Source organism: Salmo salar, chromosome ssa06, assembly GCF_905237065.1.
Source record: "Salmo salar chromosome ssa06, Ssal_v3.1, whole genome shotgun sequence".
Classification (NCBI taxonomy): Eukaryota; Metazoa; Chordata; class Actinopteri; order Salmoniformes; family Salmonidae; genus Salmo; species Salmo salar.
In genome coordinates this window covers 87,216,039-87,243,655 of record NC_059447.1, presented here as the reverse complement: position 1 = coordinate 87,243,655, position 27,617 = coordinate 87,216,039, and the positions used below count along the sequence as shown (strand labels likewise).

The window sequence follows — 27,617 nt, the reverse complement described above, 5'->3', positions numbered from 1 at the left end:
TTGTTCAGACTAAACAATGGTTCAGACTAAACAGTGGTTCAGACTAATCAGTTGTTCAGACTAAACAGTATGATATCACTGGTTCAGACTAAACAGTGTGATAAACAGTATGATATCACTGGTTCAGACTAAATAGTGTGATATCACTGGTTCAGACTCAACAGTATGATATCACTGGTTCAGACTCAACAGTATGATATCACTGGTTCAGACTCAACAGTATGATATCCCTGGTTCAGACTAAACAGTATGATATCACTGGTTCAGACTCAGCAGTATGATATTACTGGTTCAGACTAAACAGTATGATATCACTGGTTCAGACTCAAGAGTGTGATATCACTGGTTCAGACTAAACAGTATGATAGCACTTGTTCAGACTAAACAGTATGATATCACTGGTTCAGACTAAACAGTGTGATATCACTGGTTCAGACTCAACAGTATGATATCACTGGTTCAGACTCAACAGTATGATATCCCTGGTTCAGACTAAACAGTATGATATCACTGGTTCAGACTAAACAGTATGATATCACTGGTTCAGACTCAACAGTATGATATCCCTGGTTCAGACTAAACAGTATGATATCAATGGTTCAGACTAAACAGTGTGATATCACTGGTTCAGACTCAACATTGTGATATCACTGGTTCAGATTAAACAGTATGATATCACTGGTTCAGACTAAACAATGTGATATCACTGGTTCAGACTAAACAGTGTGATAAACAGTATGATATCACTGGTTCAGACTAAACAGTGTGATATCACTGGTTCAGACTAAACAGTGTGATATCACTGGTTCAGACTAAACAGTGTGATATCACTGGTTCAGACTAAACAGTGTGATATCACTGGTTCAGACTAAACAGTGTGATAAACAGTATGATATCACTGGATCAGACTAAACAGTGTGATATCACTGGTTCAGACTAAACAGTGTGATAAACAGTATGATATCACTGGTTCAGACTAAACAGTGTGATATCACTGGTTCAGACTAAACAGTGTGATATCACTGGTTCAGACTAAACAGTGTGATATCACTGGTTCAGACTAAACAGTGTGATATCACTGGTTCAGACTAAACAGTGTGATATCACTGGTTGAGACTAAACAGTGTGATATCACTGGTTCAGACTAAACAGTGTGATATCACTGGTTCAGACTAAACAGTGTGATATCACTGGTTCAGACTAAACAGTGTGATATCACTGGTTCAGACTAAACAGTGTGATATCACTGGTTCAGACTAAACAGTGTGATATCACTGGTTCAGACTAAACAGTGTGATATCACTGGTTCAGACTCAACAGTGTGATATCACTGGTTCAGACTCAACATTGTGATATCACTGGTTCAGACTAAACAGTATGATATCACTGGTTCAGACTAAACAGTGTGATATCACTGGTTCAGACTAAACAGTGTAATATCACTGGTTCAGACTAAACAGTATGATATCACCTGTTCAGACTAAACAGTATGATATCACTGGTTCAGACTAAACAGTGGTTCAGACTAAACAGTATGATATCACTTGTTCAGACTAAACAGTATGATATCACTTGTTCAGACTAAACAATGGTTCAGACTAAACAGTGGTTCAGACTAATCAGTTGTTCAGACTAAACAGTATGATATCACTGGTTCAGACTAAACAGTGTGATAAACAGTATGATATCACTGGTTCAGACTAAATAGTGTGAAATCACTGGTTCAGACTCAACAGTATGATATCACTGGTTCAGACTCAACAGTATGATATCACTGGTTCAGACTCAACAGTATGATATCCCTGGTTCAGACTAAACAGTATGATATCACTGGTTCAGACTCAGCAGTATGATATTACTGGTTCAAACTAAACAGTATGATATCACTGGTTCAGACTCAAGAGTGTGATATCACTGGTTCAGACTAAACAGTATGATAGCACTTGTTCAGACTAAACAGTATGATATCACTGGTTCAGACTAAACAGTGTGATATCACTGGTTCAGACTCAACAGTATGATATCACTGGTTCAGACTCAACAGTATGATATCCCTGGTTCAGACTAAACAGTATGATATCACTGGTTCAGACTAAACAGTATGATATCACTGGTTCAGACTCAACAGTATGATATCCCTGGTTCAGACTAAACAGTATGATATCAATGGTTCAGACTAAACAGTGTGATATTACTGGTTCAGACTCAACAGTATGATATCCCTGGTTCAGACTAAACAGTATGATATCACTGGTTCAGACTAAACAGTATGATATCACTGGTTCAGACTAAACAGTGGTTCAGACTAAACAGTGGTTCAGACTAAACAGTGTGATATCACTGATTCAGACTAAACAGTATGATATCAATGGTTCAGACTAAACAGTATGGTATCACTTGTTCAGACTAAACAGTATGATATCACTGGTTCAGACTCAACAGTGGTTCAGACTAAACAGTGTGATATCACTGGTTCAGACTAAACAGTATGATATCACTGGTTCAGACTAAACAGTGTGATATCACTGGTTCAGACTCAACAGTATGATATCACTGGTTAAGACTCAACAGTGTGATATCACTGGTTCAGACTAAACAGTGTGATATCACTGGTTCAGACTTAACAGTATGATATCACTGGTTCAGACTCATCAGTGTGATATCACTTGTTCAGACTAAACAGTATGATATCATTGGTTCAGACTCAACAGTTGTTCAGACTAAACAGTGTGATATCCCTGGTTCAGACTATTCAGTATGATATCACTTGTTCAGACTAAACAGTTGTTCATACTAAACAGTATGATATCACTGGTTCAGACTAAACAGTGTGATAAACAGTATGATATCACTGGTTCAGACTAAACAGTGTGATATCACTGGTTCAGACTAAACAGTGTGATATCACTGGTTCAGACTCAACAGTATGACATCACTGGTTCAGACTAAACAGTATGATATCACTGGTTCAGACTAAACAGTGTGATATCACTGGTTCAGACTAACAGTATGATATCCCTGGTTCAGACTAAACAGTATGATATCCCTGGTTCAGACTAAACAGTGATTCAGACTAAACAGTGGTTCAGACTAAACAGTATGATATCACTGGTTCAGACTCAACAGTATGATATCCCTGGTTCAGACAAAACAGTATGATATCACTGGTTCAGACTCAGCAGTATGATATTACTGGTTCAGACTAAACAGTATGATATCACTGGTTCAGACTCAAGAGTGTGATATCACTGGTTCAGACTAAACAGTATGATAGCACTTGTTCAGACTAAACAGTATGATATCACTGGTTCAGACTAAACAGTGTGATATCACTGGTTCAGACTCAACAGTATGATATCACTGGTTCAGACTCAACAGTATGATATCCCTGGTTCAGACTAAACAGTATGATATCACTGGTTCAGACTAAACAGTATGATATCACTGGTTCAGACTAAACAATGGTTCAGACTAAACAGTGGTTCAGACTAATCAGTTGTTCAGACTAAACAGTATGATATCACTGGTTCAGACTAAACAGTGTGATAAACAGTATGATATCACTGGTTCAGACTAAATAGTGTGATATCACTGGTTCAGACTCAACAGTATGATATCACTGGTTCAGACTCAACAGTATGATATCACTGGTTCAGACTCAACAGTATGATATCCCTGGTTCAGACTAAACAGTATGATATCACTGGTTCAGACTCAGCAGTATGATATTACTGGTTCAGACTAAACAGTATGATATCACTGGTTCAGACTCAAGAGTGTGATATCACTGGTTCAGACTAAACAGTATGATAGCACTTGTTCAGACTAAACAGTATGATATCACTGGTTCAGACTAAACAGTGTGATATCACTGGTTCAGACTCAACAGTATGATATCACTGGTTCAGACTCAACAGTATGATATCCCTGGGTCAGACTAAACAGTATGATATCACTGGTTCAGACTAAACAGTATGATATCACTGGTTCAGACTCAACAGTATGATATCCCTGGTTCAGACTAAACAGTATGATATCAATGGTTCAGACTAAACAGTGTGATATCACTGGTTCAGACTCAACATTGTGATATCACTGGTTCAGACTAAACAGTATGATATCACTGGTTCAGACTAAACAGTGTGATATCACTGGTTCAGACTAAACAGTGTGATAAACAGTATGATATCACTGGTTCAGACTAAACAGTGTGATATCACTGGTTCAGACTAAACAGTGTGATATCACTGGTTCAGACTAAACAGTGTGATATCACTGGTTCAGACTAAACAGTGTGATATCACTGGTTCAGACTAAACAGTGTGATATCACTGGTTCAGACTAAACAGTGTGATAAACAGTATGATATCACTGGATCAGACTAAACAGTGTGATATCACTGGTTCAGACTAAACAGTGTGATAAACAGTATGATATCACTGGTTCAGACTAAACAGTGTGATATCACTGGTTCAGACTAAACAGTGTGATATCACTGGTTCAGACTAAACAGTGTGATATCACTGGTTCAGACTAAACAGTGTGATATCACTGGTTCAGACTAAACAGTGTGATATCACTGGTTGAGACTAAACAGTGTGATATCACTGGTTCAGACTAAACAGTGTGATATCACTGGTTCAGACTAAACAGTGTGATATCACTGGTTCAGACTAAACAGTGTGATATCACTGGTTCAGACTAAACAGTGTGATATCACTGGTTCAGACTAAACAGTGTGATATCACTGGTTCAGACTAAACAGTGTGATATCACTGGTTCAGACTCAACAGTGTGATATCACTGGTTCAGACTCAACATTGTGATATCACTGGTTCAGACTAAACAGTATGATATCACTGGTTCAGACTAAACAATGGTTCAGACTAAACAGTGGTTCAGACTAATCAGTTGTTCAGACTAAACAGTATGATATCACTGGTTCAGACTAAACAGTGTGATAAACAGTATGATATCACTGGTTCAGACTAAATAGTGTGAAATCACTGGTTCAGACTCAACAGTATGATATCACTGGTTCAGACTCAACAGTATGATATCACTGGTTCAGACTCAACAGTATGATATCCCTGGTTCAGACTAAACAGTATGATATCACTGGTTCAGACTCAGCAGTATGATATTACTGGTTCAAACTAAACAGTATGATATCACTGGTTCAGACTCAAGAGTGTGATATCACTGGTTCAGACTAAACAGTATGATAGCACTTGTTCAGACTAAACAGTATGATATCACTGGTTCAGACTAAACAGTGTGATATCACTGGTTCAGACTCAACAGTATGATATCACTGGTTCAGACTCAACAGTATGATATCCCTGGTTCAGACTAAACAGTATGATATCACTGGTTCAGACTAAACAGTATGATATCACTGGTTCAGACTCAACAGTATGATATCCCTGGTTCAGACTAAACAGTATGATATCAATGGTTCAGACTAAACAGTGTGATATTACTGGTTCAGACTCAACAGTATGATATCCCTGGTTCAGACTAAACAGTATGATATCACTGGTTCAGACTAAACAGTATGATATCACTGGTTCAGACTAAACAGTGGTTCAGACTAAACAGTGGTTCAGACTAAACAGTGTGATATCACTGATTCAGACTAAACAGTATGATATCAATGGTTCAGACTAAACAGTATGGTATCACTTGTTCAGACTAAACAGTATGATATCACTGGTTCAGACTCAACAGTGGTTCAGACTAAACAGTGTGATATCACTGGTTCAGACTAAACAGTATGATATCACTGGTTCAGACTAAACAGTGTGATATCACTGGTTCAGACTCAACAGTATGATATCACTGGTTAAGACTCAACAGTGTGATATCACTGGTTCAGACTAAACAGTGTGATATCACTGGTTCAGACTTAACAGTATGATATCACTGGTTCAGACTCATCAGTGTGATATCACTTGTTCAGACTAAACAGTATGATATCATTGGTTCAGACTCAACAGTTGTTCAGACTAAACAGTGTGATATCCCTGGTTCAGACTATTCAGTATGATATCACTTGTTCAGACTAAACAGTTGTTCATACTAAACAGTATGATATCACTGGTTCAGACTAAACAGTGTGATAAACAGTATGATATCACTGGTTCAGACTAAACAGTGTGATATCACTGGTTCAGACTAAACAGTGTGATATCACTGGTTCAGACTCAACAGTATGACATCACTGGTTCAGACTAAACAGTATGATATCACTGGTTCAGACTAAACAGTGTGATATCACTGGTTCAGACTAACAGTATGATATCCCTGGTTCAGACTAAACAGTATGATATCCCTGGTTCAGACTAAACAGTGATTCAGACTAAACAGTGGTTCAGACTAAACAGTATGATATCACTGGTTCAGACTCAACAGTATGATATCCCTGGTTCAGACAAAACAGTATGATATCACTGGTTCAGACTCAGCAGTATGATATTACTGGTTCAGACTAAACAGTATGATATCACTGGTTCAGACTCAAGAGTGTGATATCACTGGTTCAGACTAAACAGTATGATAGCACTTGTTCAGACTAAACAGTATGATATCACTGGTTCAGACTAAACAGTGTGATATCACTGGTTCAGACTCAACAGTATGATATCACTGGTTCAGACTCAACAGTATGATATCCCTGGTTCAGACTAAACAGTATGATATCACTGGTTCAGACTAAACAGTATGATATCACTGGTTCAGACTAAACAATGGTTCAGACTAAACAGTGGTTCAGACTAATCAGTTGTTCAGACTAAACAGTATGATATCACTGGTTCAGACTAAACAGTGTGATAAACAGTATGATATCACTGGTTCAGACTAAATAGTGTGATATCACTGGTTCAGACTCAACAGTATGATATCACTGGTTCAGACTCAACAGTATGATATCACTGGTTCAGACTCAACAGTATGATATCCCTGGTTCAGACTAAACAGTATGATATCACTGGTTCAGACTCAGCAGTATGATATTACTGGTTCAGACTAAACAGTATGATATCACTGGTTCAGACTCAAGAGTGTGATATCACTGGTTCAGACTAAACAGTATGATAGCACTTGTTCAGACTAAACAGTATGATATCACTGGTTCAGACTAAACAGTGTGATATCACTGGTTCAGACTCAACAGTATGATATCACTGGTTCAGACTCAACAGTATGATATCCCTGGGTCAGACTAAACAGTATGATATCACTGGTTCAGACTAAACAGTATGATATCACTGGTTCAGACTCAACAGTATGATATCCCTGGTTCAGACTAAACAGTATGATATCAATGGTTCAGACTAAACAGTGTGATATCACTGGTTCAGACTCAACATTGTGATATCACTGGTTCAGACTAAACAGTATGATATCACTGGTTCAGACTAAACAGTGTGATATCACTGGTTCAGACTAAACAGTGTGATAAACAGTATGATATCACTGGTTCAGACTAAACAGTGTGATATCACTGGTTCAGACTAAACAGTGTGATATCACTGGTTCAGACTAAACAGTGTGATATCACTGGTTCAGACTAAACAGTGTGATATCACTGGTTCAGACTAAACAGTGTGATATCACTGGTTCAGACTAAACAGTGTGATAAACAGTATGATATCACTGGATCAGACTAAACAGTGTGATATCACTGGTTCAGACTAAACAGTGTGATAAACAGTATGATATCACTGGTTCAGACTAAACAGTGTGATATCACTGGTTCAGACTAAACAGTGTGATATCACTGGTTCAGACTAAACAGTGTGATATCACTGGTTCAGACTAAACAGTGTGATATCACTGGTTCAGACTAAACAGTGTGATATCACTGGTTGAGACTAAACAGTGTGATATCACTGGTTCAGACTAAACAGTGTGATATCACTGGTTCAGACTAAACAGTGTGATATCACTGGTTCAGACTAAACAGTGTGATATCACTGGTTCAGACTAAACAGTGTGATATCACTGGTTCAGACTAAACAGTGTGATATCACTGGTTCAGACTAAACAGTGTGATATCACTGGTTCAGACTCAACAGTGTGATATCACTGGTTCAGACTCAACATTGTGATATCACTGGTTCAGACTAAACAGTATGATATCACTGGTTCAGACTAAACAGTGTGATATCACTGGTTCAGACTAAACAGTGTAATATCACTGGTTCAGACTAAACAGTATGATATCACCTGTTCAGACTAAACAGTATGATATCACTGGTTCAGACTAAACAGTGGTTCAGACTAAACAGTATGATATCACTTGTTCAGACTAAACAGTATGATATCACTTGTTCAGACTAAACAATGGTTCAGACTAAACAGTGGTTCAGACTAATCAGTTGTTCAGACTAAACAGTATGATATCACTGGTTCAGACTAAACAGTGTGATAAACAGTATGATATCACTGGTTCAGACTAAATAGTGTGATATCACTGGTTCAGACTCAACAGTATGATATCACTGGTTCAGACTCAACAGTATGATATCACTGGTTCAGACTCAACAGTATGATATCCCTGGTTCAGACTAAACAGTATGATATCACTGGTTCAGACTCAGCAGTATGATATTACTGGTTCAGACTAAACAGTATGATATCACTGGTTCAGACTCAAGAGTGTGATATCACTGGTTCAGACTAAACAGTATGATAGCACTTGTTCAGACTAAACAGTATGATATCACTGGTTCAGACTAAACAGTGTGATATCACTGGTTCAGACTCAACAGTATGATATCACTGGTTCAGACTCAACAGTATGATATCCCTGGTTCAGACTAAACAGTATGATATCACTGGTTCAGACTAAACAGTATGATATCACTGGTTCAGACTCAACAGTATGATATCCCTGGTTCAGACTAAACAGTATGATATCAATGGTTCAGACTAAACAGTGTGATATCACTGGTTCAGACTCAACAGTATGATATCCCTGGTTCAGACTAAACAGTATGATATCACTGGTTCAGACTAAACAGTATGATATCACTGGTTCAGACTAAACAGTGGTTCAGACTAAACAGTGGTTCAGACTAAACAGTGTGATATCACTGATTCAGACTAAACAGTATGATATCAATGGTTCAGACTAAACAGTATGGTATCACTTGTTCAGACTAAACAGTATGATATCACTGGTTCAGACTCAACAGTGGTTCAGACTAAACAGTGTGATATCACTGGTTCAGACTAAACAGTATGATATCACTGGTTCAGACTAAACAGTGTGATATCACTGGTTCAGACTCAACAGTATGATATCACTGGTTAAGACTCAACAGTGTGATATCACTGGTTCAGACTAAACAGTGTGATATCACTGGTTCAGACTTAACAGTATGATATCACTGGTTCAGACTCATCAGTGTGATATCACTTGTTCAGACTAAACAGTATGATATCATTGGTTCAGACTCAACAGTTGTTCAGACTAAACAGTGTGATATCCCTGGTTCAGACTATTCAGTATGATATCACTTGTTCAGACTAAACAGTTGTTCATACTAAACAGTATGATATCACTGGTTCAGACTAAACAGTGTGATAAACAGTATGATATCACTGGTTCAGACTAAACAGTGTGATATCACTGGTTCTGACTAAACAGTGTGATATCACTGGTTCAGACTCAACAGTATGACATCACTGGTTCAGACTAAACAGTATGATATCACTGGTTCAGACTAAACAGTGTGATATCACTGGTTCAGACTAACAGTATGATATCCCTGGTTCAGACTAAACAGTATGATATCCCTGGTTCAGACTAAACAGTGATTCAGACTAAACAGTGGTTCAGACTAAACAGTATGATATCACTGGTTCAGACTCAACAGTATGATATCACTGGTTCAGACTCAACAGTATGATATCCCTGGTTCAGACTAAACAGTATGATATCACTGGTTCAGACTAAACAGTATGATATCACTGGTTCAGACTCAAGAGTGTGATATCACTGGTTCAGACTAAACAGTATGATAGCACTTGTTCAGACTAAACAGTATGATATCACTGGTTCAGACTAAACAGTGTGATATCACTGGTTCAGACTCAACAGTATGATATCACTGGTTCAGACTCAACAGTATGATATCCCTGGTTCAGACTAAACAGTATGATATCACTGGTTCAGACTAAACAGTATGATATCACTGGTTCAGACTCAACAGTATGATATCCCTGGTTCAGACTAAACAGTATGATATCAATGGTTCAGACTAAACAGTGTGATATCACTGGTTCAGACTCAACAGTATGATATCCCTGGTTCAGACTAAACAGTATGATATCACTGGTTCAGACTAAACAGTATGATATCACTGGTTCAGACTAAACAGTGGTTCAGACTAAACAGTGGTTCAGACTAAACAGTGTGATATCACTGATTCAGACTAAACAGTATGATATCACTGGTTCAGACTAAACAGTATGGTATCACTTGTTCAGACTAAACAGTATGATATCACTGGTTCAGACTCAACAGTGGTTCAGACTAAACAGTGTGATATCACTGGTTCAGACTAAACAGTATGATATCACTGGTTCAGACTAAACAGTGTGATATCACTGGTTCAGACTCAACAGTATGATATCACTGGTTAAGACTCAACAGTGTGATATCACTGGTTCAGACTAAACAGTGTGATATCACTGGTTCAGACTTAACAGTATGATATCACTGGTTCAGACTCATCAGTGTGATATCACTTGTTCAGACTAAACAGTATGATATCATTGGTTCAGACTCAACAGTTGTTCAGACTAAACAGTGTGATATCCCTGGTTCAGACTATTCAGTATGATATCACTTGTTCAGACTAAACAGTTGTTCATACTAAACAGTATGATATCACTGGTTCAGACTAAACAGTGTGATAAACAGTATGATATCACTGGTTCAGACTAAACAGTGTGATATCACTGGTTCAGACTAAACAGTGTGATATCACTGGTTCAGACTCAACAGTATGACATCACTGGTTCAGACTAAACAGTATGATATCACTGGTTCAGACTAAACAGTGTGATATCACTGGTTCAGACTAAACAGTATGATATCCCTGGTTCAGACTAAACAGTATGATATCCCTGGTTCAGACTAAACAGTGATTCAGACTAAACAGTGGTTCAGACTAAACAGTATGATATCACTGGTTCAGACTAAACAGTGTGATAAACAGTATGATATCACTGGTTCAGACTAAACAGTGTGATATCACTGGTTCAGACTCAACAGTATGATATCACTGGTTCAGACTAATCAGTATGATATCACTGGTTCTAAACAGTATGATATCCCTGGTTCAGACTAAACAGTGTGATAAACAGTATGATATCACTGGTTCAGACTAAACAGTGTGATATCACTGGTTCAGACTAAACAGTATGATATCACTGGTTCAGACTAAACAGTGGTTCAGACTAAACAGTATGATATCACTGGTTCAGACTAAACAGTGTGATATCCCTGGTTCAGACTAAACAGTATGATATCACTGGTTCAGACTAAACAGTATGATATCACTTGTTCAGACTAAACAGTATGATATCACTGGTTCAGACTAAACAGTGTGATATCCCTGGTTCAGACTAAACAGTGTGATATCCCTGGTTCAGACTAAACAGTGTGATATCCCTGGTTCAGACTAAACAGTATGATATCACTTGTTCAGACTAAACAGTATGATATCACTGGTTCAGACTAAACAGTGATTCAGACTAAACAGTGGTTCAGACTAAACAGTACGATATCACTGGTTCAGACTAAACAGTGTGATAAACAGTATGATATCACTGGTTCAGACTAAACAGTGTGATATCACTGGTTCAGACTCAACTGTATGATATCACTGGTTCAGAATAAACAGTATGATATCACTGGTTCAGACTAAACAGTATGATATCCCTGGTTCAGACTAAACAGTGTGATAAACAGTATGATATCACTGGTTCAGACTAAACAGTGTGATATCACTGGTTCAGACTAAACAGTATGATATCACTGGTTCAGACTAAACAGTGGTTCAGACTAAACAGTATGATATCACTGGTTCAGACTAAACAGTATGATATCACTGGTTCAGACTAAACAGTATGATATCACTGGTTCAGACTAAACAGTGGTTCAGACTAAACAGTATGATATCACTGGTTCAGACTAAACAGTGTGATATCCCTGGTTCAGACTAAACAGTATGATATCACTGGTTCAGACTAAACAGTATGATATCACTTGTTCAGACTAAACAGTATGATATCACTGGTTCAGACTAAACAGTGTGATATCCCTGGTTCAGACTAAACAGTGTGATATCCCTGGTTCAGACTAAACAGTATGATATCACTGGTTCAGACTAAACAGTATGATATCACTTGTTCAGACTAAACAGTATGATATCACTGGTTCAGACTAAACAGTATGATGTCACTGGTTCAGACTCAACAGTATGATATCCCTGGTTCAGACTAAACAGTATGATATCACTGGTTCAGACTAAACAGTATGATATCACTGGTTCAGACTAAACAGTGGTTCAGACTAAACAGTGGTTCAGACTAAACAGTATGATATCACTGGTTCAGACTAAACAGTGTGATATCACTGGTTCAGACTAAACAGTATGATATCACAGGTTCAGACTAAACAGTGTGATATCACTGGTTCAGACTAAACAGTGGTTCAGACTTAACAGTATGAAATCACTGGTTCAGACTCAACAGTGTAATATCACTGGTTCAGACTAAACAGTGTGATATCACTGGTTCAGACTAAACAGTATGATATCATTGGTTCAGACTAAGCAGTATGATATCACTGGTTCAGACTTATCAGTAGTTTACCAAGTCACTGATATCACTGATTCAGACTAAACAGCAGTTTACCAAGTCACTGACTGCAGAACCTGTAAATCTCCAACAGAGGGCAGCACCTCACTATCTTGCATACTGAGGACAGATGTCTAACTCCAGTCTTCCCCAGGCAGAAGGAGACTAGCACAGTCACACACACCTTCTTCCAGGCCATCAGCAGCTCCTGGTAAGCGTTGGAGCGCAGGTACCGTGTGTAACTGTCACTCTTCATCAGTTTATAGATGTGGTCCTGAAACAGGAGAAAGGGAGGAGATAGAGATCATTGTGTGTTTTAGCAGTATGCTTGTTTCTGCAGGCTTTAGGTAGTCTTTCAATCTCCCTTCCTGTGTCCCTCCCTCTTCTACCTCCTCCCCTTCCTGTGTCCCTCCCTCTTCTACCTCCTCCCCTTCCTGTGTCCCTCCCCCTTTTTACCTCCTCCCCTTCCTGTGTCCCTCCCTCTTCTACCGCCTCCCCTTCCTGTGTCCCTCCCTCTTTCTACCTCCTCCCCTTCCTGTGTCCCTCCCTCTTTCTACCTCCTCCCCTTCCTGTGTCCCTCCCTCTTCTACCTCCTCCCCTTCCTGTGTCCCTCCCTCTTTCTACCTCCTCCCCTTCCTGTGTCCCTCCCTCTTCTACCTCCTCCCCTTCCTGTGTCCCTCCCTCTTCTACCTCCTCCCCTTCCTGTGTCCCTCCCTCATTCGATCTCCTCCCCTACCTGTGTCCCTCCCTCATTCGATCTCCTCCCCTACCTGTGTCCCTCCCTCTTTCTACCTCGTTCTCTTCCTCCTAGCTTATATAAAGTACCTTTCTGTATGTCTGTAATATAATGAACCTGTCTCTCTGTCTGTCTGTAATATAATGTGTCTGTCTCTCCGTATGTCTGTAATATAATGTGTCTGTCTCTCCGTCTGTCTGTAATATAATCTGTCTGTCTGTCTGTCTGTCTGTCTGTCTGTCTGTCTGTCTGTCTGTCTGTCTGTCTGTCTGTCTGTCTGTCTGTCTGTCTGTCTGTCTGTCTGTCTGTCTGTCTGTCTGTCTGTCTGTCTGTCTGTAATGTTATTCACCTGTGCGTCTTCGTAGCTGTATCGTCCCGGGTCTTTAAGGTTGGCGCTGGTGCGTTCGTAGCTGTGTGAGTCCAGGTTGATGGCGCTGGAAGCGCCTTCTGCCAGAAACTCTGTCCAGATCTCCTGAGCCCGCTCTGCCACGTTCTCCAGTGGCTGCCTCTTCAGATCCTGCACCGCCAACCAGAACCTGTATAGGGGTTACACATTATTACAGCACCAACCAGAACCTGTAGAGGTGTTACACATTATTACAGCACCAACCAGAACCTGTAGAGGTGTTACACATTATTACAGCACCAACCAGAACCTGTATAGGTGTTACACATTATTACAGCACCAACCAGAACCTGTATAGGGGTTACACATTATTACAGCACCAACCAGAACCTGTAGAGGTGTTACACATTATTACAGCACCAACCAGAACCTGTATAGGTGTTACACATTATTACAGCACCAACCAGAACCTGTATAGGGGTTACACATTATTACAGCACCAACCAGAACCTGTAGAGGTGTTACACATTATTACAGCACCAACCAGAACCTGTAGAGGTGTTACACATTATTACAGCACCAACCAGAACCTGTATAGGTGTTACACATTATTACAGCACCAACCAGAACCTGTAGAGGTGTTACACATTATTACAGCACCAACCAGAACCTGTATAGGTGTTACACATTATTACAGCACCAACCAGAACCTGTATAGGTGTTACACATTATTACAGCACCAACCAGAACCTGTATAGGTGTTACACATTATTACAGCACCAACCAGAACCTGTATAGGGGTTACACATTATTACAGCACCAACCAGAACCTGTATAGGTGTTACACATTATTACAGCACCAACCAGAACCTGTATAGGTGTTACACATTATTACAGCACCAACCAGAACCTGTATAGGTGTTACACATTATTACAGCACCAACCAGAACCTGTATAGGTGTTACACATTATTACAGCACCAACCAGAACCTGTATAGGTGTTACACATTATTACAGCACCAACCAGAACCTGTATAGGTGTTACACATTATTACAGCACCAACCAGAACCTGTAGAGGGGTTACACTATAATACACTATAGCACCAACCTTTTGGAAAACCATAAAAGCAACGTGATTAAAGAGGTGGATTGGATAGAGGGTGAGATAGTGGAGAGAGATAAGGGTGTGTGTCCGTCTGTCCGTCCTAAGTAGCCCCAAGGCTCCAGTGACCTTGGTTATCTGTCCAGTCCACCACCCTGTTGTCGTCTTTAGTAGAGCCCTTCATCAGAACATGCCTTCAGGGGACACACATACTCACATACAGGGTAGAGGTAATGAGGTTAACTTTCAAACAGAGGGATGGGCAGAGGAAAGGAAAGAGGTAGGAGATGAAGGAATTGGGGGATGGATGGAAGAGGATAAGGAAAGAGGTAGGAGATGAAGGTTAAAGATGGAGGTAGTGGAGGATGGATGGAAGAGGATGAGGAGAGGCAGGATATGAAGGGTAAAGATGGAGGTAGTCGGGGGATGGATGGAAGAGGATGAGGAAAGAGGTAGGATATGAAGGGTAAAGATGGAGGTAGTGGAGGATGGATGGAAGAGGATGAGGAAAGAGGTAGGATATGAAGGGTAAAGATGGAGGTAGTGGAGGATGGATGGAAGAGGATGAGGAAAGAGGTAGGAGATGAAGGTTAAAGATGGAGGTAGTCGGGGGATGGATGGAAGAGGATGAGGAAAGAGGTAGGAGATGAAGGGTAAAGATGGAGGTAGTCGGGGGATGGATGGAAGAGGATGAAGAAGGAGAAGAATGAAGGGATGGGATGAAGCTAAGGGATCAGGTGATGGGAGAAGAAGAGGGATGAGGAAGAACGGATGGAAGGAGGAGATGGGGAGGGGAAGGGAGGGACAATGGAGGGAAAGGAGAGGAGAGGAGTGTTCTATGTGTCTTCCTGTAGGTTCTCTGAACTCTGAGGAAATGAGGAAGGATTAGAGAAAATTAGGAAACAAGGGATGAAAGGAAGATGGGGAATTCTGTGTGACTCACTGTAGGTTCTCTGAGCTGAACTCTGATTCCAGGAACTTGAGGAACTGGTCTCGTCCTGCCGGATCCTTCAGAGCTTCATCTAGAGAGAAACCCCACTTCCTCACCCTCTGTTGACTGGGGTCCTTACTGAGGGGGGGGAGAGAGGGGTTAGGGAGGGAGGGGAGAGGGAGAGAGGGGTTAGGGAGGGAGGGGAGAGGGAGAGAAAGATAGAATTCATGAAAGATCAAAATATATAAAAATAAAGAAATAGAAAAATGAATACTTTGATATCAAACAGTCTCAAACAGTCTCAAACAGTCTCAAACAGTCTCAAACACCATGCCGACGTTGGACAAGTGGTGACAGGGAAGTAGAAACATTGACAGCACAGTACTGTAATGGCAGCATATCATTTAAATCTCTGCAGGACATTTCCCTAACCTGTACTCAATATAATTAATACATTTATCCGGATTATACATTAGACACAATGATTATATGTCTGGGTTGATTAACCTCAAGGGTTCCAGAAGAACGACACAGTGCTGGGTAACAGCGTAGTCTAGCCCTGGAGATATCTTTTATAACTGTATTTAATAATAATATATGAACGATAGGTCGTCATTGCCCTTCGGTCATTTGTAAGTCTAAAGGGGATTATGTGAGACACAGCATAGGCGAGATAGATAGCTATCTGTAACTCTGGTACTTTGAAGGCACTATATAGGAAGGATATTGGACGATAGCTTGTCCTTGCCCTGTGTTCCATTCGGTCACCGAGGTTGATTTTGCAGTGAGTGGTTGACTGTGGGTTGATTGAAAAGCCATAGAAAAGGCTGTGGGATAGAATAGGGAAAAGCTTTGCTCCCTGGGAAGTCTATTTCCAGTGAGTTTGGGTGTTTCCTTCTGTAGTTGATGCCTTTGCAACCCTGCAACCAAAGACCTTTTTTACAAGATTTTACTATTACTTGATTCTAGGCGCTGTGGTTCTCACCTGGCTTCCAGGTCCCAGAATGAGAGGTCGTCACTGGTCCAGGGGTTGGAAGGTTCTGGTGACATCACAAATGGGTCATACTCCTGGTACTGCTCTGTGTAACTCATCAGACTGAAAGCAACACAACAGACAATACTCAGAGATGGACATTGTGAAGACTGACACACGATCAGTCAGATATCAGTTCTAGGCCCGCACAATTGGCCCAGCGTCGTCCGGGTTTGGCCGGGGGAAGCAGTCATTGTAAATAATATTTTTTTCTTAACTGACTTGCCTAGTTAAATAAAGGTCAAATAAAAAAATATATTAAAAAAATAGGTGGAAACTGGTGAACCAACAGTAGTTTAGGTTGAAACTGGTGAGCCAACAGTAGTTTAGGTGGAAACTGGTGAGTCAACAGTAGTTTAGGTGGAAACTGGTGAGCCAACAGTAGTTTAGCTGGAAACTAGAGAGTCAACAGTAGTTTAGGTGGAAACTGGTTAGCCAACAAAAGTTTAGGTTGAAACTGGTGAGCCAACAGTAGTTTAGCTGGAAACTGGTGAGCCAACAGTAGTTTAGGTGGAAACTGTTGAGCCAACAGTAGTTTAGGTGGAAACTGGTGGGCCAACAGTAGTTTAGGTGGAAACTGTTGAGCCAACAGTAGTTTAGGTGGAAACTGGTGAGCCAACAGTAGTTTAGATGGAAACTAGTGAGCCAACAGTAGTTTAGGTGGAAACTGGTGAGCCAACAGTAGTTTAGGTGGAAACTGGTGAGCCAACAGTAGTTTAGGTGGAAACTGGTGAGCCAACAGTAGTTTAGGTGGAAACTGGTGAACCAACAGTAGTTTAGGTGGAAACTGGTGAGCCAGCAGTAGTTTAGCTGGAAACTGGTGAGCCAACAGTAGTTTAGGTGGAAACTGGTGAGCCAACAGTAGTTTAGGTGGAAACTGGTGAGCCAACAGTAGTTTAGGTGGAAACTGGTGAGCCAACAGTAGTTTAGGTGGAAACTAGAGAGCCAACAGTAGTTTAGGTGGAAACTGGTGAGCCAACAGTAGTTTAGGTGGAAACTGGTGAGCAAACAGTAGTTTAGGTGGAAACTGGTGAACCAACAGTAGTTTAGGTGGAAACTGGTGAGCCAACAGTAGTTTAGGTGGAAACTGGTGAAGCAACAGTAGTTTAGCTGGAAACTGGTGAGCCAACAGTAGTTTAGGTGGAAACTGGTGAGCCAACAGTAGTTTAGGTGGAAACTGGTTAGCCAACAGTAGTTTAGGTGGAAACTGGTGAGCCAACAGTAGTTTAGGTGGGAACTGGTGAACCAACAGTAGTTTAGGTGGAAACTGGTGAGCCAACAGTAGTTTAGCTGGAAACTAGAGAGTCAACAGTAGTTTAGGTGGAAACTGGTAAGCCAACAGTAGTTTAGGTGGAAACTGGTGAGCCAACAGTAGTTTAGGGTGGAAACTGGTGAGCCAACAGTAGTTTAGGTGGAAACTGGTGAGCCAACAGTAGTTTAGGTGGAAACTGGTGAGCCAACAGTAGTTTAGGTGGAAACTGGTAGGCCAACAGTAGTTTAGCTGGAAACTGGTGAGCCAACAGTAGTTTAGGTGGAAACTGGTGAGCCCACAGTAGTTTAGGTGGAAACTGGTGAGCCAACAGTAGTTTAGGTGGAAACTGGTGAGCCAACAGTAGTTTAGGTGGAAACTGGTGAGCCAACAGTAGTTTAGGTGGAAACTGGTGAGCCAACAGTAGTTTAGGTGGAAACTGGTGAGCCAACAGTAGTTTAGGTGGAAACTAGAGAGCCAACAGTAGTTTAGGTGGAAACTGGTGGAGCCAACAGTAGTTTAGGTGGAAACTGGTGAGTCAACAGTAGTTTAGGTGGAAACTGGTGAGCCAACAGTAGTTTAGGTGGAAACTGGTGAGCCAACAGTAGTTTAGGTGGAAACTGGTGAGCCAACAGTAGTTTAGGTGGAAACTGGTGAACCAACAGTAGTTTAGGTGGAAACTGGTGAGCCAACAGTAGTTTAGGTGGAAACTAGAGAGTCAACAGTAGTTTAGGTGGAAACTGGTGAGCAAACAGTAGTTTAGGTGGGAACTGGAGAGCCAACAGTGGTTTAGGTGGAAACTGGTGAGCCAACAGTAGTTTAGCTGGAAACTAGAGAGCCAACAGTAGTTTAGGTGGAAACTGGTGAGCCAACAGTAGTTTAGGTGGAAACTGGTGAGCAAACAGTGGTTTAGGTGGAAACTGGTGAACCAACAGTAGTTTAGGTGGAAACTGGTGAGCCAACAGTAGTTTAGGTGGAAACTGGTGAGCCAACAGTAGTTTAGGTGGAAACTGGTGAGCCAACAGTAGTTTAGGTGGAAACTGGTGAGCAAACAGTAGTTTAGGTGGGAACTGGAGAGCCAACAGTGGTTTAGGTGGAAACTGGTGAGCCAACAGTAGTTTAGGTGGAAACTAGAGAGTCAACAGTAGTTTAGGTGGAAACTGGTGAGCCAACAGTAGTTTAGGTGGAAACTGGTGAGCCAACAGTAGTTTAGGTGGAAACTGGTGAGCCAACAGTAGTTTAGGTGGAAACTGGTGAGCCAACAGTAGTTTAGGTGGGAACTGGTGAGCCAACAGTAGTTTAGGTGGAAACTGGTGAGCCAACAGTAGTTTAGCTGGAAACTAGAGAGTCAACAGTAGTTTGGTTAGAAACTGGTGAGCCAACAGTAGTTTAGGTGGAAACTGGAGAGCCAACAGTAGTTTAGGGGGAAACTGGTGAGCCAACAGTAGTTTAGGTGGAAACTGGTGAGCCAACAGTAGTTTAGGTGGAAACTGGTGAGCCAACAGTAGTTTAGCTGGAAACTGGTGGGCCAACAGTAGTTTAGGTGGAAACTGGTGAGCCAACAGTAGTTTAGGTGGAAACTGGTGAGCCAACAGTAGTTTAGGTGGAAACTGGTGAGCCAACAGTAGTTTAGGTGGAAACTGGTGAGCCAACAGTAGTTTAGGTGGAAACTGGTGAGCCAACAGTAGTTTCGGTGGAAACTGGTGAACCAACAGTAGTTTAGGTGGAAACTGGTGAGCCAACAGTAGTTTAGGTGGAAACTAGAGAGTCAACAGTAGTTTAGGTGGAAACTGGTGAGCCAACAGTAGTTTAGGTGGAAACTAGAGAGTCAACAGTAGTTTAGGTGGAAACTGGTGAGCCAACAGTAGTTTAGGTGGAAACTGGTGAGCCAACAGTAGTTTAGGTGGAAACTGGTGAACCAACAGTAGTTTAGGTGGAAACTGGTGAACCAACAGTAGTTTAGGTGGAAACTGGTGAGCCAACAGTAGTTTAGGTGGAAACTAGAGAGTCAACAGTAGTTTAGGTGGAAACTGGTGAGCAAACAGTAGTTTAGGTGGAAACTGGTGAGCCAACAGTAGTTTAGGTGGAAACTGGTCAGCCAACAGTGGTTTAGGTGGAAACTAGAGAGTCAACAGTAGTTTAGGTGGAAACTGGTGAGCCAACAGTAGTTTAGGTGGAAACTGTTGAGCAAACAGTGGTTTAGGTGGAAACTGGTGAACCAACAGTAGTTTAGGTGGAAACTGGTGAGCCAACAGTAGTTTAGGTGGAAACTAGAGAGTCAACAGTAGTTTAGGTGGAAACTGGTGAGCCAACAGTAGTTTAGGTGGAAACTGGTGAGCCAACAGTAGTTTAGGTGGAAACTGGTGAGCCAACAGTAGTTTAGGTGGAAACTGGTGAGCCAACAGTAGTTTAGGTGGAAACTGGTGAGCCAACAGTAGTTTAGGTGGAAACTGGTGAGCCAACAGTAGTTTAGCTGGAAACTAGAGAGTCAACAGTAGTTTAGGTGGAAACTGGTGAGCCAACAGTAGTTTAGGTGGAAACTAGAGAGTCAACAGTAGTTTAGGTGGAAACTGGTGAGCCAACAGTAGTTTAGGTGGAAACTGGTGAGCCAACAATAGTTTAGGTGGAAACTGGTGAACCAACAGTAGTTTAGGTGGAAACTGGTGAACCAACAGTAGTTTAGGTGGAAACTGGTGAGCCAACAGTAGTTTAGCTGGAAACTAGAGAGTCAACAGTAGTTTAGGTGGAAACTGGTGAGCCAACAGTAGTTTAGGTGGATACTGGTGAGCCAACAGTAGTTTAGGTGGAAACTGGTCAGCCAACAGTGGTTTAGGTGGAAACTAGAGAGTCAACAGTAGTTTAGGTGGAAACTGGTGAGCCAACAGTAGTTTAGGTGGAAACTGTTGAGCAAACAGTAGTTTAGGTGGAAACTGGTGAACCAACAGTAGTTTAGGTGGAAACTGGTGAGCCAACAGTAGTTTAGGTGGAAACTAGAGAGTCAACAGTAGTTTAGGTGGAAACTGGTGAGCCAACAGTAGTTTAGGTGGAAACTGGTGAGCCAACAGTAGTTTAGGTGGAAACTGGTTAGCCAACAGTAGTTTAGGTGGAAACTGGTGAGCCAACAGTAGTTTAGGTGGGAACTGGTGAACCAACAGTAGTTTAGGTGGAAACTGGTGAGCCAACAGTAGTTTAGCTGGAAACTAGAGAGTCAACAGTAGTTTAGGTGGAAACTGGTGAGCCAACAGTAGTTTAGGTGAAAACTAGAGAGTCAACAGTAGTTTAGGGGGAAACTGGTGAGCCAACAGTAGTTTAGGTGGAAACTGGTGAACCAACAGTAGTTTAGGTGGAAACTGGTGAGCCAACAGTAGTTTAGGTGGAAACTGGTGAGCCAACAGTAGTTTAGGTGGAAACTGGTGAGCCAACAGTAGTTTAGGTGGAAACTGGTGAGCCAACAGTAGTTTAGGTGGAAACTGGTGAACCAACAGTAGTTTAGGTGGAAACTGGTGAACCAACAGTAGTTTAGCTGGAAACTAGAGAGTCAACAGTAGTTTAGGTGGAAACTGGTGAGCCAACAGTAGTTTAGGTGGAAACTGGTGAGCCAACAGTAGTTTAGGTGGAAACTGGTGAGCCAACAGTAGTTTAGGTGGAAACTGGTGAGCCAACAGTAGTTTAGGTGGAAACTGGTGAGCCAACAGTAGTTTAGGTGGAAACTGGTGAGCCAACAGTAGTTTAGGTGGAAACTGGTGAACCAACAGTAGTTTAGGTGGAAACTGGTGAGCCAACAGTAGTTTAGGTGGAAACTAGAGAGTCAACAGTAGTTTAGGTGGAAACTGGTGAGCCAACAGTAGTTTAGGTGGAAACTGGTGAGCCAACAGTAGTTTAGGTGGAAACTGGTTAGCCAACAGTAGTTTAGGTGGAAACTGGTGAGCCAACAGTAGTTTAGGTGGGAACTGGTGAACCAACAGTAGTTTAGGTGGAAACTGGTGAGCCAACAGTAGTTTAGCTGGAAACTAGAGAGTCAACAGTAGTTTAGGTGGAAACTGGTGAGCCAACAGTAGTTTAGGTGAAAACTAGAGAGTCAACAGTAGTTTAGGGGGAAACTGGTGAGCCAACAGTAGTTTAGGTGGAAACTGGTGAGCCAACAGTAGTTTAGGTGGAAACTGGTGAGCCAACAGTAGTTTAGGTGGAAACTGGTGAGCCAACAGTAGTTTAGCTGGAAACTGGTGAGCCAACAGTAGTTTAGGTGGAAACTGGTGAGCCAACAGTAGTTTAGGTGGAAACTGGTGAGCCAACAGTAGTTTAGGTGGAAACTGGTGAGCCAACAGTAGTTTAGCTGGAAACTAGAGAGTCAACAGTAGTTTAGGTGGAAACTGGTGAGCCAACAGTAGTTTAGGTGAAAACTAGAGAGTCAACAGTAGTTTAGGGGGAAACTGGTGAGCCAACAGTAGTTTAGGTGGAAACTGGTGAACCAACAGTAGTTTAGGTGGAAACTGGTGAGCCAACAGTAGTTTAGGTGGAAACTGGTGAGCCAACAGTAGTTTAGCTGGAAACTGGTGAGCCAACAGTAGTTTAGGTGGAAACTGGTGAGCCAACAGTAGTTTAGGTGGAAACTGGTGAGCCAACAGTAGTTTAGGTGGAAACTGGTGAGCCAACAGTAGTTTAGGTGGAAACTAGAGAGTCAACAGTAGTTTAGGTGGAAACTGGTGAGCCAACAGTAGTTTAGGTGGAAACTGGTGAGCCAACAGTAGTTTAGGTGGAAACTGGTGAGCCAACAGTAGTTTAGGTGGAAACTGGTGAGCCAACAGTAGTTTAGGTGGAAACTGGTGAGCCAACAGTAGTTTAGGTGGAAACTAGAGAGTCAACAGTAGTTTAGGTGGAAACTGGTGAGCCAACAGTAGTTTAGGTGGAAACGAGAGAGTCAACAGTAGTTTAGGTTGAAACTGGTGAGCCAACAGTAGTTTAGGTGGAAACTAGAGAGTCAACAGTAGTTTAGGTGGAAACTGGTGAGCCAACAGTAGTTTAGGTGGAAACTAGAGAGTCAACAGTAGTTTAGGTGGAAACTGGTGAGCCAACAGTAGTTTAGGTGGAAACTGAGAGTCAACAGTAGTTTAGGTGGAAACTGGTGAGCCAACAGTAGTTTAGCTGGAAACTAGAGAGTCAACAGTAGTTTAGGTGGAAACTGGTGAGCCAACAGTAGTTTAGGTGGAAACTGGTGAGCCAACAGTAGTTTAGGTGGAAACTGGTGAGTCAACAGTAGTTTAGGTGGAAACTGGTGAGCCAACAGTAGTTTAGGTGGAAACTGGTGAACCAACAGTAGTTTAGGTGGAAACTGGTGAGCCAACAGTAGTTTAGGTGGAAACTAGAGAGTCAACAGTAGTTTAGGTGGAAACTGGTGAGCCAACAGTAGTTTAGGTGGAAACTAGAGAGTCAACAGTAGTTTAGGTGGAAACTGGTGAGCCAACAGTAGTTTAGGTGGAAACTGGTTAGCCAACAGAAGTTTAGGTGGAAACTGGTGAGTCAACAGTAGTTTAGGTGGAAACTGGTGAGCCAACAGTAGTTTAGGTGGAAACTGGTAAGCCAACAGTAGTTTAGGTGGAAACTAGAGAGTCAACTGTAGTTTAGCTGTAAACTGGTTAGCCAACAGAAGTTTAGGTGAAAACTAGAGAGTCAACAGTAGTTTAGGTGGAAACTGGTGAGCCAACAGTAGTTTAGGTGGAAACTGGTGAGCCAACAGTAGTTTAGGTGGAAACTGGTGAGCCAACAGTAGTTTAGGTGGAAACTGGTGAGCCAACAGTAGTTTAGGTGGAAACTGGTGAGCCAACAGTAGTTTAGGTGGAAACTGGTGAACCAACAGTAGTTTAGGTGGAAACTGGTGAGCCAACAGTAGTTTAGGTGGAAACTGGTGAGCCAACAGTAGTTTAGGTGGAAACTAGTGAGCCAACAGCAGTTTAGGTGGAAACTGGTGAGCCAACAGTAGTTTAGGTGGAAACTGGAGAGTCAACAGTAGTTTAGGTGGAAACTGGTGAGCCAACAGTAGTTTAGGTGAAAACTAGAGAGTCAACAGTAGTTTAGGGGGAAACTGGTGAGCCAACAGTAGTTTAGGTGGAAACTGGTGAACCAACAGTAGTTTAGGTGGAAACTGGTGAGCCAACAGTAGTTTAGGTGGAAACTGGTGAGCCAACAGTAGTTTAGGTGGAAACTGGTGAGCCAACAGTAGTTTAGGTGGAAACTGGTGAGCCAACAGTAGTTTAGCTGGAAACTGGTGAGCCAACAGTAGTTTAGGGTGGAAACTGGTGAGCCAACAGTAGTTTAGGTGGAAACTGGTGAGCCAACAGTAGTTTAGGTGGAAACTGGTGAGCCAACAGTAGTTTAGGTGGAAACTGGTGAGCCAACAGTAGTTTAGGTGGAAACTAGAGAGTCAACAGTAGTTTAGGTGGAAACTGGTGAGCCAACAGTAGTTTAGGTGGAAACGAGAGAGTCAACAGTAGTTTAGGTGGAAACTGGTGAGCCAACAGTAGTTTAGCTGGAAACTAGAGAGTCAACAGTAGTTTAGGTGGAAACTGGTGAGCCAACAGTAGTTTAGGTGGAAACTAGAGAGTCAACAGTAGTTTAGGTGGAAACTGGTGAGCCAACAGTAGTTTAGCTGTAAACTGAGAGTCAACAGTAGTTTAGCTGAAACTGGTGAGCCAACAGAAGTTTAGGTGGAAACTAGAGTCAACAGTAGTTTAGGTGGAAACTGGTGAGCCAACAGTAGTTTAGGTGGAAACTGGTGAGCCAACAGTAGTTTAGGTGGAAACTGGTGAGCCAACAATAGTTTAGGTGGAAACTGGTGAACCAACAGTAGTTTAGGTGGAAACTGGTGAACCAACAGTAGTTTAGGTGGAAACTGGTGAACCAACAGTAGTTTAGGTGGAAACTAGAGAGTCAACAGTAGTTTAGGTGGAAACTGGTGAGCCAACAGTAGTTTAGCTGGAAACTAGAGACTCAACAGTAGTTTAGGTGGAAACTGGTGAGCCAACAGTAGTTTAGGTGGAAACTGGTTAGCCAACAGAAGTTTAGGTGGAAACTGGTGAGTCAACAGTAGTTTAGGTGGAAACTGGTGAGCCAACAGTAGTTTAGGTGGAAACTGGTAAGCCAACAGTAGTTTAGGTGGAAACTAGAGAGTCAACTATAGTTTAGCTGTAAACTGGTTAGCCAACAGAAGTTTAGGTGAAAACTAGAGAGTCAACAGTAGTTTAGGTGGAAACTGGTGAGCCAACAGTAGTTTAGGTGGAAACTGGTGAACCAACAGTAGTTTAGGTGGAAACTGGTGAGCCAACAGTAGTTTAGGTGGAAACTGGTGAGCCAACAGTAGTTTAGGTGGAAACTGGTGAGCCAACAGTAGTTTAGGTGGAAACTGGTGAACCCACAGTAGTTTAGCTGGAAACTGGTGAGCCAACAGTAGTTTAGGTGGAAACTGGTGAGCCAACAGTAGTTTAGGTGGAAACTAGTGAACCAAAAGTAGTTTCGGTGGAAACTGGTGAACCAACAGTAGTTTAGGTGGAAACTGGTGAGCCAACAGTAGTTTAGGTGGAAACTAGAGAGTCAACAGTAGTTTAGGTGGAAACTGGTGAGCCAACAGTAGTTTAGGTGGAAACTAGAGAGTCAACAGTAGTTTAGGTGGAAACTGGTGAGCCAACAGTAGTTTAGGTGGAAACTGGTGAGCCAACAGTAGTTTAGCTGGAAACTAGAGAGTCAACAGTAGTTTAGGTGGAAACTGGTGAGCCAACAGTAGTTTAGCTGTAAACTAGAGTCAACAGTAGTTTAGCTGGAAACTGGTTAGCCAACAGAAGTTTAGGTGGAAACTAGAGTCAACAGTAGTTTAGGTGGAAAGTGGTGAGCCAACAGTAGTTTAGCTGGAAACTGGTAGGTCAACAGTAGTTTAGGTGGAAACTGGTGAGCCAACAGTAGTTTAGGTGGAAACTGGTGAACCAACAGTAGTTTAGGTGGAAACTGGTGACCCAACAGTAGTTTAGGTGGAAACTAGAGAGTCAACAGTAGTTTAGTTGGAAACTGGTGAGCCAACAGTAGTTTAGCTGGAAACTAGAGAGTCAACAGTAGTTTAGGTGGAAACTGGTGAGCCAACAGTAGTTTAGGTGGAAACTGGTGAGCCAACAGAAGTTTAGGTGGAAACTGGTGAGCCAACAGTAGTTTAGGTGGAAACTGGTGAGCCAACAGTAGTTTAGGTGGAAACTGGTGAGCCAACAGTAGTTTAGGTGGAAACTGGTTAGCCAACAGTAGTTTAGGTGGAAACTGGTGAGCCAACAGTAGTTTAGGTGGGAACTGGTGAACCAACAGTAGTTTAGGTGGAAACTGGTGAGCCAACAGTAGTTTAGGTGGAAACTGGAGAGCCAACAGTAGTTTAGGTGGAAACTGGTGAGCCAACAGTAGTTTAGGTGGAAACTAGAGAGCCAACAGTAGTTTAGGTGGAAACTGGTGAGCCAACAGTAGTTTAGGTGGAAACTGGTGAGCCAACAGTAGTTTAGGTGGAAACTGGTGAGCCAACAGTAGTTTAGGTGGAAACTGGTGAGCCAACAGTAGTTTAGGTGGAAACTAGAGAGTCAACAGTAGTTTAGGTTGAAACTGGTGACCCAACAGTAGTTTAGCTGGAAACTAGAGAGTCAACAGTAGTTTAGGTGGAAACTGGTGAGCCAACAGTAGTTTAGGTGGAAACTGGTGAGTCAACAGTAGTTTAGGTGGAAACTGGTGAGCCAACAGTAGTTTAGCTGGAAACTAGAGAGTCAACAGTAGTTTAGGTGGAAACTGGTGAGCCAACAGTAGTTTAGGTGGAAACTAGAGAGTCAACAGTAGTTTAGGTGGAAACTGGTGAGCCAACAGAAGTTTAGGTGGAAACTGAGAGTCAACAGTAGTTTAGGTGGAAACTGGTGAGCCAACAGTAGTTTAGGTGGAAACTGGTGAGCCAACAGTAGTTTAGCTGGAAACTGGTGAGCCAACAGTAGTTTAGGTGGAAACTGGTGAGCCAACAGTAGTTTAGGTGGAAACTGGTGAGCCAACAGTAGTTTAGGTGGAGACTGGTGAGCCAACAGTAGTTTAGGTGGAAACTAGAGAGCCAACAGTAGTTTAGCTGGAAACTGGTGAGCCAACAGTAGTTTAGGTGGAAACTAGAGAGTCAACAGTAGTTTAGGTGGAAACTGGTGAGCCAACAGTAGTTTAGGTGGAAACTGGTGAGCCAACAGTAGTTTAGGTGGAAACTGGTGAGCCAACAGTAGTTTAGGTGGAAACTGGTGAGCCAACAGTAGTTTAGGTGGAAACTGGTGAGCCAACAGTAGTTTAGGTGGAA

At 41.8% G+C, this 27,617-nt stretch overlaps 1 protein-coding gene across 1 annotated transcript in view; it reads right to left on the bottom strand.

The window, feature by feature from the left end:
• rgs6 (regulator of G protein signaling 6) overlaps positions 1-27,617 on the bottom strand; it is a 173,232-nt gene that overhangs the window by 2,685 nt on the left and 142,930 nt on the right. The window contains exons 13-16 of the mRNA XM_045721114.1: positions 16,981-17,091; positions 16,008-16,133; positions 13,965-14,151; positions 13,064-13,153 (exon numbers count right to left, since the gene is read on the bottom strand). Coding sequence (XP_045577070.1) covers positions 13,064-13,153; positions 13,965-14,151; positions 16,008-16,133; positions 16,981-17,091 — 514 coding nt within the window. The remainder of the gene's footprint in view (positions 1-13,063; positions 13,154-13,964; positions 14,152-16,007; positions 16,134-16,980; positions 17,092-27,617) is intronic.